The 21,337-nt window shown below is 36.9% G+C and overlaps 1 protein-coding gene across 2 annotated transcripts in view; it reads left to right on the forward strand.

The window, feature by feature from the left end:
• The window catches only part of LOC105505059 (T-cell receptor-associated transmembrane adapter 1), a 33,405-nt gene that overhangs the window by 8,100 nt on the left and 3,968 nt on the right, over positions 1-21,337 (forward strand). Inside the window, exons 2-5 of one of the 2 annotated variants that reach the window (XM_011932748.1) lie at positions 911-1,021; positions 9,107-9,143; positions 16,849-16,910; positions 18,957-19,045. In XM_011932748.1, coding sequence (XP_011788138.1) covers positions 911-1,021; positions 9,107-9,143; positions 16,849-16,910; positions 18,957-19,045 — 299 coding nt within the window. The remainder of the gene's footprint in view (positions 1-910; positions 1,022-9,106; positions 9,144-16,848; positions 16,911-18,956; positions 19,046-21,337) is intronic. The other variant, XM_011932749.1, reaches the window with a different exon arrangement.

Genomic DNA, 21,337 nt, shown 5'->3' on the forward strand with positions numbered 1-21,337 from the left:
GAGACTCCGTCTCAAAAAAAAAAAAAAAAAGAAAAGAAAAGTATAGCACATACAATTATGTACAGAATAATTGGTAATGATAATAAATGACTATATTACTGGTTTATGTATTTACTATACTATGCTTTAATCATTACCTTAGAGTATACTTCTACTTACAAAAAAAGTTAACTGTAAAACAGCCTCAGGTAGGTCCTTCAGGAGGTATTCCAGGAGGCATTGTTATAGGAGATGACCTCTCCATGTGTGTCATTGCCCCTGAAGACCTTTTAATGGGACAAGATGTGGGGGCGGAAGACAGTAATACTGATTATTCTGACCCTGTGTAGGCCTAGGGGAAAGAGAAGTGTAATTAACTTTCCACTTTTCATTCATGGGGCTCTACATAGTATGAGAAAAGCTCCCTGTGGCCAATCTTAACAAAACTGGGCTCCAGAATTATTGTTTTATCCCAACACATCGTATTCTATACTACTGAGATTAATGGAAGAGAACAGGCGATTTTCTGTAAATAAGAAAAGCATGTATGGTTATAGTCTGAGGATTAAAGAAAGGTGAAAAGTATAGCAAATTAGAATTATTGGTAATTTGAATGTTGTTGCTTTTTGAACAAAAGTTTTTTTATCAGTCACCACTTGTCACCTTTTAGTAGCTACACAAAAAAGTCATTTATTTCATAAACATTCAAAATGTGAGAAACTTGAATCCTTTTGCCCATGCTGAATTCAGCGACTTAACACCAACACCCACTTTGAAAACTGAAAAAAGTTATGCATATTAATTACTTTCCTGGTAGAGAATGTATCCTTCATTATGAATAAATACAACAGTTTTAATCATGGCAATAGCCAGACCAAAACAAATGGGTAAGCAGCTATTGTATTATGTGTATGTGTATTTTAATTTCCAGGAAACTCTGGGTGCCCCTTTTTCCTCTGGGGACTTCTGGCATTGCTGGGCTTGGCTTTGGTTATATCACTGATCTTCAATATTTCCCACTATGTGGAAAAGCGACGACAAGGTAAGACATTTTGACAGATTTCACATGGTACCTGCTTGAATGGAGACTATGGAGTCACTGGAAAACCTATGGAGGCAGACAATTTTATGAAATGTCATTCAGCAGGATATTTTTATCTATAGAAAACCTATTTGCTGATTTTTCTCACCCAAAGGGTTCTCTTATTTAAGAATGCAATCATATAAGAAATGTGAAAAAAGTATCCAATTTAGGAACTCTGCTTTAGGGTGTAGAGTGGGAAGGGATTATCCTGGTAAATATGTTTTTCCTCCTCCAATTGAAAAACCTATGAAATTGTAGTCTATGCTGGGGCAGCCATCAAGGTTCTCTCTGACACAAAATAAACAAAGGGAAGTCTAGCTCTTTAAGATTCCGTTGAAGACAACTTAATCTTCTCAGGATCAGTCAGGCATTCTCAAGTGCAACACACAGGAGCGGGCTCAGAAGACGACTGGAAAAGGGATAGATTGAATCATGGGCTTGCTGTCAAACACTCCCAGAGTCTAGGAGAGGTCAAGAGTATCTGCCACTGTCAGCTTTGCTTTTTCAACATGCTGGGTATAAGTTTTAACCACGTGGCTTTCAATCTGCATATGCCACAACTGAAATGGTCTAAAGTCCAGCAGATGGCACAGCCTTTGTATGCTGTAGGCATCCAATTCACATTGAACATGCATGGATCCATGCTGAATCCATTACATGTTGAATACATATGGATGGATGGGAGAATGAAAGTTCAACTATTGCTGGAAGGTATCTTTTTTTTTTTTTTGGAGACAGGATTTTGCTCTGTCGCCCAGGCTGGAATGCAGTGGCTTGATTAACTCACTGCAGCCTCAAACTTCTGCGCTCAAACAATCTTCTTGCCTCAGCCTCTTAAGTAGCTAGAATTACAGGCATGCACAAACACATCAAGCTAATTTTCAGAATTTTTTTGTAGAGATGGGAGTCTCACTGTGTTGCCCAGGCTGATCTCCTACTCTTGTTCTCAAGCCATCCTCCTGCCTTGGCCTCCCAAAACACTGAGATTACAGGTGTGAGCAACCACGCCCAGCCTGGAAGATGTGTAAATACCAAGAAACCTTCAGGGCAGGACATTTAAGTGGTAATAAAAGAAAAGAAAGGATAAATGGATTTCCTTTTAACAGAGGAAATGAAATAAAACTAAGTTAACAAAATTAACTTAGATACATGTGTCCAAGGAATATTGCATGGAGCTAATTTAGAACAATGGTCAGATTGCAGCAAATGTCCTTACTTCATTTAGAAATATCTTAAGCATTGATAATACTAATATAAAAATATGAAGAAGGGATTATTGTCATGCAGGTTTGAAAATAAAATGAGAGGTACTTGAAAATGGAGTGGTCTAGCTGAAGCCACGCATCTATTCAATAGCAAAATCAATGATAAGTGTCCAGTTTTTCTAATTCTCTGTCCCAAAAGGTTTCTACCAGCACGTCCTATTTTGACATTGTTGACCAGCTGTCCTCAGCCAGAAACCCAACACTCTTTTTGGATCTCTGTTATATCAATTCTACGGCTAAGGTGAAATTTATGACAAGCAATCCATTTTCATTAGCAATGCTTTCAGTAAGTCTTTTAAAAATCAAGTATATTTTCAAATAAACATAAACTTTATAAGTCAGATGTGTAAATGACCCATCATCAAACATCTACAGTATCCCTCTTTTATAGATAAAAATGAGCTCAGAGTAGTACTTTGCTTTATATATCAAACTGGCTATTTTAACTTCTTCGTGAAGATATCTTATAAATCCAGATAATATTATAGTCTGAATTACAAAAAAATGTGAATTGAGATCTACAGAGAGTAAATAATTTAAGGTGACAACCAAGACAAGAACAGTAACCTGAATTAGTACCTCACTCCTTCATTGATTCCATTCATAATCCTTTTAAGATTGCTGAGGGGCCAGGTAACAGGTGGACACTGACATGTTTTCCTTGAGCTCACTTGTCTAACTTAAAAGTTATCTAGCAAATGTGACCTATTTACTTTCAAACTAAATAGTCAGTGTTTTCAGTCATATGATTGCATTGAATTATGGATGTTAAGAACCACTTTTTATCAACATCATCAAGATCAAGACTGGTATAATTTCACTAACCTAGTACTTCCGCCCCAGAAGTATTCAGCTGTATTAGTCTTTTGCAACTCATTGTAAATAGGTTTTACAATTCTCACTTTTGGTAGTTTGTGCATTGGGATTTATTTACCCACATCCACACCTTTTTTTCTCCATGCAAACTCCTTTGTGTAGTTGCTTATTATGGTAAGTTGACCACTGCAGAAAGACGGTAGCCTTACTGTAAAAAGCAGCACCTTTGGTAGTTAAAAAAGCAGCGCCTGTAATCCTAGCACTTTGGGAGGTGGAGGTAGGTGGATCGCCTAAGGTCAGGAGTTCGAGACCATCCTGGCCAACATGGAGACACTCCATCTCGATGAAAATTACAAAAATTAGCTAGGCATAGTGGTGCACGCCTGTAATCCCAGGTACTCGGGAGGCTGAGGCAGGAGAATTGCTTGAACCCAGGAGGCAGAGGTTGCAGTGAGCTGAAATAGAGCCACTACACTCCAGCCTGGGTGAAAGAGCGGGACTCTGTCAAAAAAAAAAAAAAAAGGCAACACTGTTTCATCTTGCTGTTTCAGGACAGATTTTTTTCTTGTCAATTGTGCAAACTCTTACTGTCCCAGGCATGCCATAAATGGCTCTATTACCTAAAAGTAGTGTAATGGGAAAGAACATTTTTAAGAAAACAGCAAACAATAAATTGCATTTATTGATGTATTTTTTTAAATAAATTTTGCTTCTCTCAATTGTTTTTAATAGTATACCTTTGAAGTAGACCTGATGTAAATTATAACTCTGCCTTCAATATTTAGCTGTGAGATCTTGTACAAGTAACATAATTTCTCTGAGTTTCAGTTTCCTTGTCTACAAGATGTGGAAAATACCATCTAGACCCTAGGGTTCTTATAAGAATTACACACACACACACACACACACACACACACACACACACACATACACACAAAATCTTTGCACAGTGCTGGGGACTTAGTAGGTCAATCCTAGATCTGGTACAGCCCATCACCATACCTGGTGGCCCTGTTGCTTCCTTCCCTCTTTCCACAAATAAGTATTAAGGATCTACTATGGCTACATCTCATCCCATTTAATTTTCACATCTGTTATTTTGGTGAACATTGGTTTCTCTGGCTACTTTGCTGCTCCCACCATCCCTATGCCCCTCTAAGTCCTCTCCAGCTCCAACTTCACTTTCCTCATCTCTATATTATTTAACAAATCTGTACAATACCCTGAGCTTTAGCACTAACTGTTGTGGTCATGTAAGTCACATTCAGGCCACTTCAGAGAGTTTTCTGTAGGGTTTTATGGAATTGATTCTAAACATTCGCTTATCACAAAACTTTTTATCTGAGCAGTAATGTGCCCTCCTTAGGTGGAACATACACTGGAACTTGCATTTTACTGGTGTGCAATTGATGTATTCATCAATGCTAAGAATGTCCTTTGTTCTTATCTCTCCTCCACCCTTTCTCTTTGCCCAAATTTCTCCTAACATCTTTTCCTGAGTATTAGTAATAGCTCTGCCATTCTTTTCATCCCATATGAACAAACAGAACTATCTTTGTTTCTAATCCAGAGATTTCAGATATATTTCAGAACTGCTCTGCAAACAGTTCAGTTCCTTCGCAGTCTTCCTGAAGACGCCTTCCTGCCTTATTTCTCTTGGACAAACAAACTATAATAAAAGAGATTCTATTGTATCAGGCAGCTTTTCTGCCACTTGGGCTGTGAATGCAATGCCCCTGTATCTAGCCTCATGTAACTTTTTATGTTTGTACCTTTGTGTTATTCTTTGTGGCTAAGAAACTTGCAAGATCTGACTCCACCTTGGTTAGTCAGTGAATAAGTTTTGCGGGTATAATAAATAGCGTTCAAAAGAAAATCTCCATTTCAGCAACAATACAATATCTGCACATTCAATCAGATAGACCAGATAAGCCTCCCCTTGATGTTTTCTGTAGCAGCTGGGTAGAAGCTTTGAAATGGAGTTCTCTCATTCTCCCTGAAATAAATCCTTCATTTTATGTGACTCTTTGTTCAGATCTGTTCTTCAGGAGGATTATATTTGTTTCTTTTTCTGATAGGAGTGCATTAACTTTTTGCTTCTTTAAATCCAAAAACTATTCTTTGTTCAACTCTTCGTCTCTGGTTTGGAAAGAAGGTTAAGCAAGTGTATGGTTTGGTCATACATGAAAGTCCTATCAGTAGGAAGTTATGGCATCTTCACACTGAACATGCATCAGAGAAATTTTATTATGGAGTTTAAACTATGTGCTGTTTATTCTTGTACGTAGGAGGGTTAACACTCTAAGAGGAAAAACATAAAAGCAAATATATTTGCATCGCACCCTCTCAACTACAAACCTGACCACAAGCGTTTGCATCTGAATCACAGGAGAGGATTATGAGAGCTCACCTAGTTCTTCCCACGCACAGTCTTGCACACTTCATTGCTTTACAGCAAAGCATACACTTTTTTTATTTTGCTAAATGTCATTGAAGTCACCAGGCAGCTTTTAAATTAAGTCATGCCACTTATTTTTAAATAAACTTTTGAGCCTTCATGACAGAGCAAACTTTTCAGGAGCCTGAGCTTGCTGGCTTTTATTCTTAGCTGTAACTTCTGAACTTTTTACTACTGCTCATTTAAAGAGATTATAACCTTTTTTCTAGGAAGAACTGCAAAACAAAATTACCCAAGTACTGATGGCTCAGCTGCAGATTATACATTTGCATCCTAAGAGTAGCAGGGAATGGGGTGCCCTTGAACTTCTTAAATCCCATTTCAGGTGTTCCCTTTGTCCATTACTTGTTTTCTTTATTTTCCCCCCAAATTGGTTTAGTCCCTTTCCTTCCATCTAAACATCGCATTATAATATTGTATCCTTTATATGGTTGCTTCTATTTCCTTTTTCCCACACAGTTTTTTGCCTTACTTTTTTTTCTTTTTTTCCCCCTCCTGATAATACATTCAGCACATTTCCATTCTATATAGTTTGTTTGTTTGTTTGTTTATTTGAGACAGACTCTTGCTCTGTCACCCAGGCTGGGGTGCAGTGGCACGATCTCAGCTCACTACAACCTCTGCCTCCTGGACTCAAGCGATTCCCCTGCCTCAGCCTCCTGAGTAGCTGGGACTACAGGTGCATGACACCATGCCCAGCTAATTTTTTGTATTTTAGTAGCAATGGGGTTTCACCATGTTGGTCAGGATGGTCTCTATCTCCTGACCTCGTGATCTGCCCACCTTGGCCTCCCAAAGTGCTGGAATTACAGGCATGAGCCACCGCACCCAGCCAGAGTTAGTTTTTATGTGTTATGCTAGTATTCTTTCTCAGCACCAGCGATCATACTTCAAGCACCTCCAACTGAAAAGTCCACATTATCTTTTAAAAATATTAGGCTGTTTGGGGAATTATTTTTACTCTATACCTACTTTTTCCTATTCTTATTAAGCAATGACACTCTTCACTTTTGTTTTCAAATTTTTTGCTGATGTTTTCCCTTTTCTTTCAAATTAATGTTCAACTGGTGACTATTCTTTTGTCAAAGGTGAGATTTTAGTAATTTCATTTCAAATCAAGCATTCCTTGTAAATCTTTTAACTTTAAAATATCATACCATCTTAATAATACCAGCCTGTTTTCAACTAACTCGTTCAATGAAACTTCCTGACTCAAAGGAGTGCAATTAAATTCTGGCTTGTTATATAGTATGTATTTAGAATGTATGTATAATATTAATAACAAACTTTGTCATTAAAAATGTTTTTTACAGAAATTATTTCATTTACCTCTGACACATACTCTGTGATATAGGCATTATTGTCCCTACTTTGTGGATAAATTGAGAACCAGAGTTTTAAAGTAATTTGCGTGTTGTCACAGGGCAAATGCATTCCAAAACTGGTACCAAATCCATGTCTTCTGATTCTTAACCCTGGATTTGTTCCATTAAACATCAGGCTACCATTTGACTAAATTCTTATGCATCTACTTTAATTCCAGGCAAATCTGCAAAATAATTAGTGGCTTGAGTGTAAACATTTTCTTCACATAGAAGAAAATCAACATATACTTTATGTCATGTCTTATTTATCAGTTTACAATTTCCTGGTCTATATTAACTATTTTTTCTTTATATGCGTATTGATATTATTTACATTTCTCAGGTTTTTTTATTTTGCCGAATTTGTGCCTATTATGCAATATGTTTTAGACCTCTCTAGGCTTCTCCCACCATTTGTGTGCACTCGTATTCACAAGACTAATATGAAAGTAGTTGAAAATAACTGTGTCTTTTACATGCAGTTCATGGTAGAACATTTTCTCTGGGCTAGAAGTATGTTTCCGGCATATTCCAAGTCGAATACATTCATCACTTTTGGTCCCATAGCAGCTTAGTGCATCTGCAAAATCTTCCCTCATTTAGTCCTTCACAGAGTTCTTCCAAACACATTGACATGTCCATTTCATCCTGCAATATGATTACTTTCATAAATTGTTCCACTAATGTTTCTTTAACAGTTAATAAACTCTGGAGAATAACTCTACTTTGTTACACATACATTTAACTAAAATAAGTTTGGTAGTTGTTTGGTGACTTACTGAATTATTTGAAAATGTTATTGCTATTTCCTCACTAATACAGTGTTTTCATATGTTCAAGTTGAAAGACAATCATTTGGTCACTATTTTCTCGTGGTTATTGTCAGAGAGTTAGATAATAATGGTCTTTATTTTTACATGAATAGCTTTTTTGCAAAGTTTTGGTTTTTATTTAATGCCAGGTTGAAAAATAAGCCATTCAAATATAATAAACATTGTACTGTGTATGTGCATCTAGTTCAACAGCAAAGAAAATTTACTGATGAATGGATAATACAGAATTTTCTATAATATTGATCTTAAGATTGTATCTTGAATATCCCTTAATTTTTCTCAATAATTCATTATTAATCTATTCCCTTCAATTAAAAAAATTCTTAAAACTATATTTGTTAAATAGCTTTTGAATTCTTATATTTAACCTAGAGGTAAAAATACTTTTATTTGGCTTTGAACTGCCTCATTCAAGGTTTAACAGTGAGTTGCTTACTGAGATTCATCACATAGTTTTTTTTTGTATGTGTGGTTTTGTTGTCCTACATCTCTGGTAAGTCTTGCCCTGGCAGACCAAAAATAACTTTTTTTTTCTACTGTTCTACTGTTTTGCTTAATTTTAGAGCCTGTGTTCCAACTTTTTCCAGGTCTCTTCTTTCTAGGACACTCATTTCTCCTTGCCACTCCTTTGTACCATGTGGATGAAATGGCATCATGATCAGAGCAACTTCCTTAATATCATTTCTATGTTGTTACTCATGCCAAGAAATGTTAAAAGTAGATATACAGATAGATGATAGATAGATAGATAGATAGATAGATAGATAGATAGATAGATAGATAGATAGATAGATAGATAAAAGAAAAGTCTCCTATTGATTTTTTCATTTTTGGTAAGGAAGAAAAGCCTATTCAAACCACATGGGCAAAGATAAAAACTACAAGAATGCAGAGGTGGAACCCAAAGGCAGAAAGTACAGCCATGCCCTGCAATGGACTGGAGCCACAAGGGAGGCAGGAAGGAAGGTTCCGGTTCTCTCTACTTAGTGTTTTCTGTGCATAAAACTGCCATGCATCCAGGCTGTACATCGTCTCCAAGCTGCACTGTTTCCATCCCAAATTACCAAGAAAGTTGATCTGGTTTTTCTTCAAATCATATAAATCTTTCTGTCTTGGTAATTTGGTAATAGGCAAATCTGATTGGCCCAAGAGATCTTTAACCCTACTCCAATCAGAAGTGCCCTGAGAGCCTTGTTCAACTATATTAAGTGACATTGAGGCTAGGCTCCCCTCGGAACACACTTTAGAATATTTAACAAAGGTATGTCAACATTTCTTTTAACTTGTCTATTCTGAATATCTTTCAGATAAAATGTACAGCTACTCCAATGACCACATTCCCAGGTATGTTGTGATTGAGTCATGTATCATGATTCCCAACTAATAAGCGAAAGTAACAATGCTATATTGTTTAAAGATTTGGTTCATGGATATTGTACTTAGGTTAAAATAAAATGAAAAGTGAGTTTTAATTACTTTTACTTTCATCTAAAGATTAGAAGCTATAACATTATCTTTCCTAGTTATTTGCACACTGTAAGTCAACAAGAGAGCTGGTTGAAGGATAAAATGAGATTCTAACCTGGTAACTATAGAATTCTCATTAATTTCAGAGGCAGATATCCTAGATTATGATCCAGCTTAGATACAGAATTGTGCTACACTTCAAAATCCATAGTAGAAAACAATCTGGCAACCTAATACAATTTATGATATGTATACACGGGCCAGGCATGGTAGTTCATGACTGTAATCCCAGCACTCTGGGAGGCTGAGGCAGGCATATCACGAGGTCAGGAGATGGAGACCATCCTGGCTAACATGGTGAAACCCTGTCTCTACAAAAAATACCAAAAAAAAAAATTAGCAGGGCGTGGTGGCACGTGCCTGTAGTCCCAGCTACTCAGGAGACTGAGGCAGGAGAATCACTTGAACCCAGGAGTCAGAGGTTGCAGTGAACCGAGATGGCACCACTGCACTCCAGCTGGGTGACAGAGTGAGACACTGTCTCAAGGAAAAAAAAAAAAAAAGATGTGTATACACATAGATATATACAAGGATGCCTAGCCCTATGCTGTTTGTAAAGTTAATGTCAATCAATAGGGAAATGTGATGTACAGATACGCTGAAAGAATATGCAGTTACAGACATAACTTATTCTCTTTAATAGTTAATGAGCTATGTGCAAAGAAATTTGTATAGTAGTATACATTTTTTAAAAAAGATGGCATAAATCATAGTAAAGAAATTTTACTTCTTTTGGGTGGTATATTCTGACCCAGATATGTCAATATATTGGAGATTTCTGTTTTAGGAGTAAAAAAAAATCTAAATAAAGAGAATTTCCTAGAGGGCTCTTCAAGACCTTTCTGAAATGGTAGACTGAAAGGTCTTTGAAAAACACAGAGCTTTCTCACTGGGTAGGATAAGATCATAAACCTTTTTGGTCTCTTAAAGGTCTTTTTTTTTTTTTTTAATTCTTTTTCCATATGAAAATTTCTCCAGCAAGTATAAGATCTGGGCTGCAGGCACACCCCCTCACACACAAAATCTGCTTTTATGACTACTCTTAACATTGAATTCTTTAACATTAGATAATTTTCAAGTCATTAGTTTATATCAAGAATGATTTGCTTATCGCTCTTTTGGTTTCTTTTACAACACATAATGATGAAAATCCTGTATAACCACACAGTAAATGCTAATATCTTTGATGATCTATTTAATACTTGTAATTTGCAGGGCAATTAAGATGCAATGTGATAGAAAGTCTTGTGATTTGATTATTTAGCTAAATTAGGTTGGTGGTTTAGGGATTAGGATGGGAGGAATGAGGGAAAATTGGCTAAATACCTGCCTCAAAGCAATCAGGCTCTTAGCTGTAGGGCAAATGTAAAAAAGAAGCTTTTATAGCATTTATTCATTCAATAAATATTCACTCAACAAATAGGCACTGTGCTAGACAATTGCAAAATAAGTTTGCTGATTACCAATCCCAAGGGAGGATGTAAAATAGCAAAGGGTCATTACTGTGCCAACCACCAGGAATAGGGGTCTGAGCACTTCAGCCCACTGTGTCTTGGGTTGCCCATTTACTACTTTGCCTGAGCCTGGCGAGACAAAACACACCATGAGTTACATAAAGTGAGCTTATTACTTACCGATACTCATTAAAGGACAACCAAAGTCTAAGATACATTAGGAGCTAGTTCCCCAAGATTCAGAAAAGCTGCCCAAGGTGGATGGAAACTCATTTTCCTGTTCCCCACCTGCACTGCAACTGAAGGACCCCAGAAAGCAGCCCACCTTTGGGTTTATCCCTAAGGCGCAACATGATATGCTGGACTAAAGCACTGAAGGATATCCTGTTTCTATGAGAAGACTAGAATAGAACCTAGGCTGTTCCAGCCGATTCTTCTTTATCTCTGAAGGTTGCATTTCCAGCACATTCTACAGTTATTTTTAAAAATTAGAAGTGAGAAAGGAAGGGCCAGTCTGATGTAAAGTCACTCAGATAACTGTGCTGCAACAACAAAGATACAAAGATGGAAAGGCGTGAATCTTTTCCTTAAGGATTTATAAAATAGTCTATTGTCTATTGAAACAAATCTCCAGTTAGGCAAAATTTGAATACACAATGCAAATGTTTTCTATAAAAAAGGGTTGATATTTTAATTCACAAGTTTATGTATATACTTTATATTTTGTCTATTTCTCTTGATTATGTGGTTTGGGAACCAAAATCACTTTTGTAAAGGGGCATGGAAGCTCCACAAACAGACCAATAAGCAAACTAAAAACTATCTCAATCCATTAAACGTCAAAACAGGGCAAGTGAAAATCAGGTCTATGTTTCTTGGGTGGGGCTTGCATTACTGATGCCTCTTCAGTTCCAACATGGTTTGTGGCCATAGAGGAAGGAAATAAACTTCCATCGCACTGAGTTCTCTGTTGCACTCTCTCCCCACTCCTTTTCAATACTGGCTTATGTTGGAAGGGAAAGGAATTGCTTCTCTCATCGTATTTCTCTGTTTCCCCATTCCCTGCCCTTCCTGCAATAGTAGGTCAGAAACATGATCACTTTAAGGAGACCGTAGTGTTTAAATCAAGCAGAAAGTCAAATACACACTTTCTGCTATTTATCCTTGGGTCACTTTCTTTCTCATTTAAAACATAATTCTTGTCTTTTGGTTTGTGTTGGAAGGATAACACTGTGAGACTATCATGGGTCTGAGATCCAGGCAATTCTGGATTTTAAACAGACTGGCAATTAGTGGATTCTCAGTCTTGGGGAAATGAGCATTGGTGAAATTTGGTTTTATCATTTGAAGAATAAGGTTTGTAATATAATACTTTATTTACGGAGGGTAGTTGACTAAAAAGCTGCCGCTTTATTGATTAAAAATTAATGTCTCTGAAAATTCCTGCCCACTTGCAGTATGTTCACACCCTCATTCAAGAAAGCAGGTCAGGTTCACAATTACATTAAGCTTATCATGACTCCTCAGTTTTCAGAGTCTCTCTCAAAAAGCTTAGGACACATTTCCAGCAGCTTTTCATGAACTGCTTCTGGGGGACACTGGAGGTGCTTTTATCATAAAACATTAATTCAGCTCAGCTACTCTTCTACTTTCAGGTGATTTCTTGATTTTCTGGAGCTCCGCAGGGTGGTGATCTTCTGTATTTCCCTTCTTTGCTAACTATGCTACCTAAATATAACTAGTCTCATCTGGCCTCTTGACCTGTTCTCAAGGTTGAGAATCCTGACGACAACAGAACTCTTGGACACCCTTCCCTGACATCTCAGACTTCCAGCTGGCTATGCGGTTGAGGCCTTCACTAGACCCAGAAGACGTGTCTCTATGTCTTCCAGCCTCCTGTTTGTTTCAATGTACAAATAATCATACCCCAAGCTCCAACCCTGTGTAACTGCAAGAAGTCTGGTCCCTTTCCTAAGTAATTCTGAGAATCTTGGGGTTCCCCAAACCTTATTCTTGGCTGCCCCCTTGTCACCTCTAGCTCCATCACTGCTCTCGGATTCTCTGTCATTTTAGAAATCATCATGCTGGCAGTTCTTTCCACTATCCTTTCTGCCAAACTTTGGTGAAAGACCCTTCTTTTGAAGTGCTCTAAAGCACTGGGAACGTGAACTCATTGTGCTTAACAGACTTTATAAAGAAATAAGCATATTAGAGAGGCACTTGAACACTAGTCAACAGAATGAGAATTTAGTGTTGGATATCATGGCTGTGAGCATCCATTAACCATCACTTCAGAGACAACACTGCTGGATTCGCTTCTCAGCCTCAGTCACACGAAATAGTGCTAGGGTTTATACTCTTCCTCTGGATCAGGGTTCTCTATCTGGTGCCCTCCTATGCCAAGTTCAAGACATCTACACCCATATCACAGCCCATGCCAGAGAAAGCAAAAATGTAATAAGCATATATGCATCACTCTGCCAACGTTTCCTTTCTTCTTCTGCATTGTTACTTTTTCTGTCCCTTTTGTATCATTCCTACCAATATATAAACAGACTGTATTGTTTATACATTTAAAAATCTAACCATCTCCTTGAAACTAGATTGTGCGGTGGCTCATGCCTGTAATCTCAGCACTTTGAGAGGTCCAGGCGGGCAGATCATGAGGTCAAGAGATTGAGACCATCCTGGCCAACATAGTGAAACTCTGTCTCTACTAAAAATACAAAAATTTGCTGGGCATGGTGTCATGCGCCTGTAGTCCCAGCTACTCAGGAGAATCATTTGAACCCGGGAGGCGGAGGTTGCAGTGATCCAAGATCACACCACTGCACTCCAGCCTGGGCGACAGAGCAAGACTCCATCTAAAAAAAAAAAAAACGAACAAACAAAAAACAGAAAAAAAAAACTAGATTGTCTTACAACTACCTCTTCATTGCTCTTTTTTCTTTTACAAGAAAACTTGAAAGTTCCCTCTATATTCTCTCCATATTTGCTGGCTTTTCTTCCTCTTTTCCTCTTCTTTTTTGAACCCACTGTATTTCATAAGTCCTCACTAATACACCGCCTCTGCTCTTGTCAAGGTTACCATGATCAAATCTCAGTTTCAGCTTGCTGAGTCCCTCTGCAGCATTTGACATCCTGACACTCTCTACTTGAAACACCTGATTCTCTGGGCTCTGAGCCACCTCCCTCTTTGGTTTTCCTCTTCTCTTACCAGCAGCCCCTTCTCCTTTGCTGGTTTCTGAATCTTGAACGTCAGAGTGCCCAGGGCCTCATTCCATAAATTATGTCATCCTCTCTCATGGCTTTAAACATTTACATGCTTTCAGAGCCCAAGCTTACATCTTGGCCTACTCAGAGTAACAACTATGAAGCAAATCAGGTTAGCAATTACCAAAACCAACTTCTGATATATCCTGAAGCTTGTCCTTTCCCATATCTGGCAACTTCTCAGGTTCTTAAAATAGATTTATTTAATTTTGTAAAAAAGTCTTTCAATTTTATTTGGATGTTGGAATCCTGCATTTGTATTCTAGAACTTGGGAGCTGAAAAGAACAATAGAAATCAACTAGTTTAATATTCTCATTTTTTAAGTAAGACAATCTAAACTTAGAGAATTTAAGTCCAAGGTGATCAGGTAAAAGTAGTGATTTTTTTTTTTTTTTTTTGAGACAGAGTCTCGCTCTGACTCCCAGATTGGAGTGCAGTGGCGCAGTGTCGGCTCACTGCAATCTCTGCCTCCTTGGTTCACGCCAGATTTTTTTAAAATTTGAATTTAGTTATTTAAATGGACTTGGATCGCAAACTACTTGAGGAATTTTATGAAAGACCTAATAAATAATAAATATAAATATAAAATGTAAAAAATAGGAACTAGAAAAAATATAAATGAAAGCACAAAGTCTGGAACAGAGTAATAGATACAATTAATATATTTTTCTTAATTTTGGAGTGTCAGTAAATGCACTTATTGGTTAGAGAATTATTTCAGGCATGTTCAGAACAATGGAGAGTCTGATCTGGCTGAAAATTCAGAGGCACACTAGCCTCTCAGATATGAGTTCAATTATTAATTTATTTTTAAAAGTAATTAATCATCCACATAAAACACTGCCAAACATTTGCTCCTGAGGTTTATTACACATTTACAACAGGCTGGAGCTATTTGGCATTGCCAAGAATATATTTTTAAATTTGTTTGTTAGGCAGTTGCTCCTGAATAATAGTTTATTTGAGATGATTAATCATTTGAGATGGGCCTGTAGACACAAGACACTGCATTATAAATCATATCTTATTTTCATTCATAGGGAATAAAACAATATTCATTTTTTGGACATGATTTATCATTTGCAAGTTGTATCTGCTATCTATGTGGGCTAGGAAAATGGATGGATCGTCTTATTAAAAATTCTTCACCTTTTGCTATTATATTCTTGGCATGGAGAAAACTCATGAGCAGGGACTACTTGATATCCAAATATTAAGCTGTATTGAATTACTGGATGGAGAAAAGGTTACAGATGAGTTCCTTTGTTATCAGATGAGTGAAGTGTATGCCCATGTCTGAGCTTTTCAAGCCATTTCATACAGGTATCATTTGAACTGTTATTTTTTTTAATACCTACTTACTATTTACATATACTCTATCTTTTTTTCAGTAGCATGGGGAGTAATACAGGTGTTATGCCTTGAGATAAGAGTCCTTTTTTTTTCTTTTGATGAAATTCCCTCCAGCTCTAAGTGACATGTAATCTCAAAGTTAAAGCAGTTGGTACTATTTTATGAAATGCCACTCTCACCACCTGACAAGTTCCTCAGTCCCCAGACTGCCATTGTGAAATCTGGTCACTAGGGCCATCATCAATGGTAGGATGACATTGGTAGAATGACAGTCTGGTGACAATGGTAGGATGTATATTGTAATTCTAATAGCATTACTCACTTGACGCTGGAAGGAAATTTAATCAGCTAGCAAGAGCAAATAGCTGTGTGTTCTTGTCAGTTCTCTTGACTTGGGGGTGGGAGAGACATAAAACTGTGGTCCCTGTACAGTATCTAGACTGTTTCCCTAAAGCCTTTGGATTGTATCACCCTCTGAATAACTTCCTCATGATGTGGACTGAGCACAGGGCTTTATGACTAAACTTGCTGTACAATCCTAGCACTTGTAGTTACTGTGTATCCGTGGACAGTGTCATTAACCTCTATGAGTTGCAAATACCTTATATGCACAATAGGGATAAAAATATGCATCTCATATTATTGTCCTGAGGGTTGAATGAGCACTTGCATAGAGAAAGGTTTCATAATTGGTAGTTATTGCTGACAGTTGAGATAAGCCTAGGGAAAATAAATTAATTTATGTGAATCTCAGGATTCTCCTGTGTAAAGCAGGGAAGAATACTACTACTTCTGGAGAATTTTCTTTGTGAGTTTTTGATATAATGTATGTAAAACACCTAACTCTGCATCTGGACATAATAGGTGATCAATCATTTTATTGCATCTGCTAACCTCAGTCTGTAATACTCAGAAAACATGGTTTTAAGAGACTGTTTGGACTGATATTCTGGGTGAGTAAAGAGGCAGTACATTGTACAATAAAGAGCATGGATTACCTGGGTTCTAATTCCAGCTCTGCTACTTATTAGTCTTGTAATCTTGAACAAGTGATATAACCTCTCTGTGCCTCAGATTTCTTATCTACCTAAGGGGATGATATAGTACCTATGTTGGAATTGAGAGAATTAAATGAACAAACATATGAAATATACTCGATGTAGCACCTAATATACAGTTACTATTGAATAAGTATTTGCTATCATTATTCCCTGTAAGAAGGTCCAAAAACCAACTTTTTAAATTTACACGAAACACACATACACATACATACATGCAGGCATGTGTTCACTCACTTGCACAGGAACACACCTACCGTGGTTGGCTGGGGGTAACCAAGAATAGGCAATAGTTCACTTAATATTGAATTTAGCTGAGAAATCAGTTATGAATTATGTGAAAAGTGGAATCTAATACGGTAAATTATTTTTCCTTGTTATAGGGATGATGAGTATTATATTGAAGATGCACCAATTTATGGTAACTTAGATGATATGATTTCAGGTAAGTTTTCCATAAATTAAATTTATAAATAAATCAAGTAAATCACACTTGGTTTCACAAAATAATTGAAGTGGCACTTTAAAAAAATCACAATCACACTTAGCTATCCCAGTGGTAACCATCAATTCAAGTACTTTTAGTATATTAATTAGGCTATATTTCCAAAGCTGCATATTGTAAGCTGTATTACAATAGCCACTCTAAATCAACATCCTGTTTTTCTACATTCTCTTCATTTCACTCTAGTAGTAATGAGAATACAGGAAGACTCTATTACCATGAATTTCGACATACACCGAATTCTATGAAATAAAGCTATTTCTAGGACAGAAAGTTGTCCACAGAAACAGTGCTTTGTGCTCAGTATACAAAAGCAAATGTATAGGGAATAGCATGGAACAATGAACAGTTTCCTTGGTTTCTCATATTTTAAATAGAGAATGTAGGGCCGGATTGATGGCAGGTGGGAGAAAGAAGAACCAAATTGTTGTTGAGTGATTTATATATTTATTTTGTTCATATGTAATAAGTGCTCTTGAATTCCCAGCATCCCTTATCACTTGTATCATCCCGGACACCTAAAAATAAAACATCCCTACATTTCTCAAAACAGATAACCTTGGTCTGATCCTAGAGTTCTGATGATAGAAGCTACCAGCCTTTCCCTGCAAGTACTCATTCAATTCATCAGAGGAGACTTAGGGGTTAAAGCCTATTGAACTCCAAGTTTTGAACACAGAGACATCCAGTAATGTACAAAATTTATCTAAAAATCTATATGTTAAAGCACTATGGAATCATCCTAAAGTTAGAAATGTGGGAATTCTCTTTTGTATGTTTCAAGAATTTATTTTTATCTTTCCTTTCATTGTAGAGTGTCCTGTAGTGCTCTAAGGAATCAAAAATTATTTTATGGAAATACATTATTAAAAATAATTTGTCCCCATTTCACTTTGGAGAATCATGTTGGCCACCTGTAATATTTGACTACTCGAATTCTTATGTATTCTGATGACTCTAAACCCATCACACTTGTTACTTCCATACTTAAGTGAGCCCAGGTGCCACTTGCACACATTCTGATTTAGTAGGTCCAGGCTAAGGCTTAGAGATCTGTTACTTAACATCCCAGGTGATTCTGATGCAGATTTTCCATGGACCATGATTTGAGAAACACCACTCTACATACCCTTTCTCTGTGTTGCTTTTCAGAAAGAGCTCAATGATTATTAAGTTGCTTTTGTTAGAGTAAATATATCTTTTTCTCTCTGAGGGTCAAACTGGTACAATCCAATTTCTGCCAGGTGACTGGTCATCCAATGAGTCACTACTTCACCACTTTCTTCTTCCTTTTAAATGGACATATCTGGGGGAAGAAAGGTATGGATGATTCAAAAGGCATGTCCCTGCAGGATGAAATGAGTACAGATCTGCTGGCTGCTGAACACTGTACAAAAGCCCCAAATACTAAGGACAAGCATTGTGCAGTCCCAGACCCTTAGGCAGTCTGACTGAGATGTCCTGTCACTGATTGATGGGACAAAAGTCATAATATAAACCTTCTTTTTCAAAATTAGGATGTTGGACTTGAAACGTCCCTGAGTAAAACTCCTTACTCAAGGAACAAATTTCAAAATTGTAATCACTGATGTATGTGCACTGTGCTTTGTGGCACTATGCACCATTTGCAGTCTATCTTAATAGAGAGTACAGGCAATCCTTTAACTTGTGAGATCTCTATAACATTTAAATGGTAGTTTAAGACTGTCAAGTCCTGCAATGGTACAAGAAAATTCATATGATCTAGTTCTTATGCCAAGGATTTATTTTTATCTGACTAACCCTGTAGCTCAAGAGACTTCACTGCTTAATCTGCAGGTAACAGTTTGGGCTTCCTTACTTCTTTGTATCTTCACCAAAAACACTAGTTAAGTAATTCTTGGGCAGTTTATATTTACAGTCAAATGTTGTTTAGATCATGTATTTTTATTCATACTAGTATTTTTAAATTTTCTATCATGAATCACAATCTTTTTAATTCCCAAGAACCAATGGATGAAAATTGCTATGAACAAATGAAAGCCCGACCAGAGAAATCTGTAAATGAGAGGCACGAAGCCACGCCATCTGCACAGGTGAGTTTTGTTTTCTGTTTCCATATTTGCACATTTCAAGAGCGTAAGAGTAGTACATTATGAGACACATCTGAAATAGCCTGTTAGAAATTTTGCAATCAATTGGGTATCAAGTTCTGGGACCTGACTCTAACTCGGAGTAATGTAAACAGAACTCAAACCATATTCCAAGAGTCAAAATTGTACACAATCACAAAGGCAATAGATTTTAAGGGAATAATGGAATTATTCCTAAGTAATCTATTAAGCTTTTCCTTTCTGATTGAAAATTTTGTGTGTATCACAGAGATCATATAATACAGAAGTTGACACATGGATAATGCTCACAAGACCTAAATGTCAGGAATTCAAAAGACAGAGCTGGGGTAGGGAGAGGGAGACCTTTAGTTATAAGATAAATGAGCCAGACACAAAACATCATATCCCTATTTTAAAAGGCAAATGACTTTCGATTTTAATGCAAGTCCTGTGGCTCTGGTCTTACGGCAAGAGATTACAAAATACAAAACACAGTTTATGTGGTTGTGGGCAGGACAGAAACGTGAAGAGAAACATAAAAACGCAGGAAGAAATGGCTAGTTTCCCTTTTTCCTACCACAATTTGTTCAACCTCTTCAGTTTTAGTTCTAACTTTATTAAAAGCCATTAGAAATTTTTAGCCTACATGCTCTTGAAATGCTGCACATTTCAATTAAAATAGTCTTTCTTCTCCTCTCAGCTCCTGTCTTGTTACTGCCTAGACGTAGTAATAGAACCAGCATTTCCTAAGCAATTTTTATGTGTTGGTCTTGTATTATGTGCTTTATGTGCATTATCTCCTTAGATTCCTATGAGGGAGGCAGCATTGTCATTCCCATTTTACAAATGCTCACAAAGGATGAAAACTTGCCCTAGAACACTTAGGTACTAAGTAAGTAGACAGAATCCAAACTTATCCTATCTTACAGAACATTCTCTTCCCTAAAATGACTCACATCTTGAAAATTTCCCAGTGAAGTAGAAGTTTGCTCTTTTTCTTCAGATAAATCCCCTAATAAATCAGATTTTTAAACTTTTTTTTTTTTTGAGACAGAGTTTTGCTCTTTGTTGCCCAGGCTGGAGTGTAATGGCACAGTCTCAGCTCACTGCAACTCTGCCTCCCAGGTTCAAGAGATTCTCCTGCCTCAGCCTCCCAAGTAGCTGGGATTACAGGTGCCTGCCACCATGCCCAGCTAATTTTTGTCTTTTTAGTAGAGACAGCGTTTCACCATGTTGGTCAGGCTGGTCGCAAACTCGTGACCCCAGTGGTCCACCTGCCTCAGCCTCCCAAAGTGCTGGGATTACCGGCGTGAGCCACTGCACCCAGCCAAATATTTTTTAACTAAGAAACCAAGATGTAGTAGGGTTTGGGAAAAATATACTCACCAAATCTGTCATCTAATGTTTAGTTAATTATAAAATATAGTTTAGATAAACATATGGAAAACCTGCATGATATAATATGATTTGCTAAATCCATGAAAATAAAAAGAAAACTTCTCAAATAAGGTTAAAATACACTATCTTATCTGAAGTGTAGAGATTCACAGCACTTTAGTTACAAAAGTACTGAGAATTCTGAATAGAAGTTACTATTGAATACACGTGAATTGTACAGGGTAGCTTTATTTGAGCTGCATCTGGCTTTCACTCAAGTGAAAATTATGCAAAGCCTTAAAATGTCTTTAAAGGCTGATCTTTTATAAATTATGTATTTAAAGGTATTTTCAAGAAAATTACTCTTTTCTATTATACTATTCTCATAAATTTAGTTTCACAAATTAGAGGTAATCTCTTTGTATTTGCTCAATTTCATTTCACTACAGTGATTATTATCATAAAAAAACACTACCCAGTTTGCTACTATAATACTTACTTTGTTACTTTGGTCAAAATCTAGGATATTATGCATAAAGCTTGATAGACAAAGTGTTTCTTCGTTGGAAAAAAATGTAAATAGGCTCCTTGGTCTTTGAAAATGATGTGTACAGTTCAGAAATTGTAATTTTAGTATCTCAGTCTTCTATTAACTAGGAAGAGTTAATCAGAAAGCCTAGTAATAAAGTTAGTTCACAAGAGTTCCCAAATCCTAAAGCATTTGAAAAACACAAGTGTGAGCTTGCTCCTCTTCTCTTCATGTCCAAATCGCTAATCAATCTTTTCCTCCTCCAGAGGCATCCTCTCTCCTTTCCAAAGCCAATGCTCTTATTCATGATCTTGACCCTTTCTCCTAATTATTTCAGGATCTTGTACTTTCAATTATTTAATTTTTCT

This window comes from Colobus angolensis, unplaced genomic scaffold, assembly GCF_000951035.1.
Source record: "Colobus angolensis palliatus isolate OR3802 unplaced genomic scaffold, Cang.pa_1.0 Scaffold98, whole genome shotgun sequence".
In the NCBI taxonomy this organism is placed as follows: domain Eukaryota; kingdom Metazoa; phylum Chordata; class Mammalia; order Primates; family Cercopithecidae; genus Colobus; species Colobus angolensis.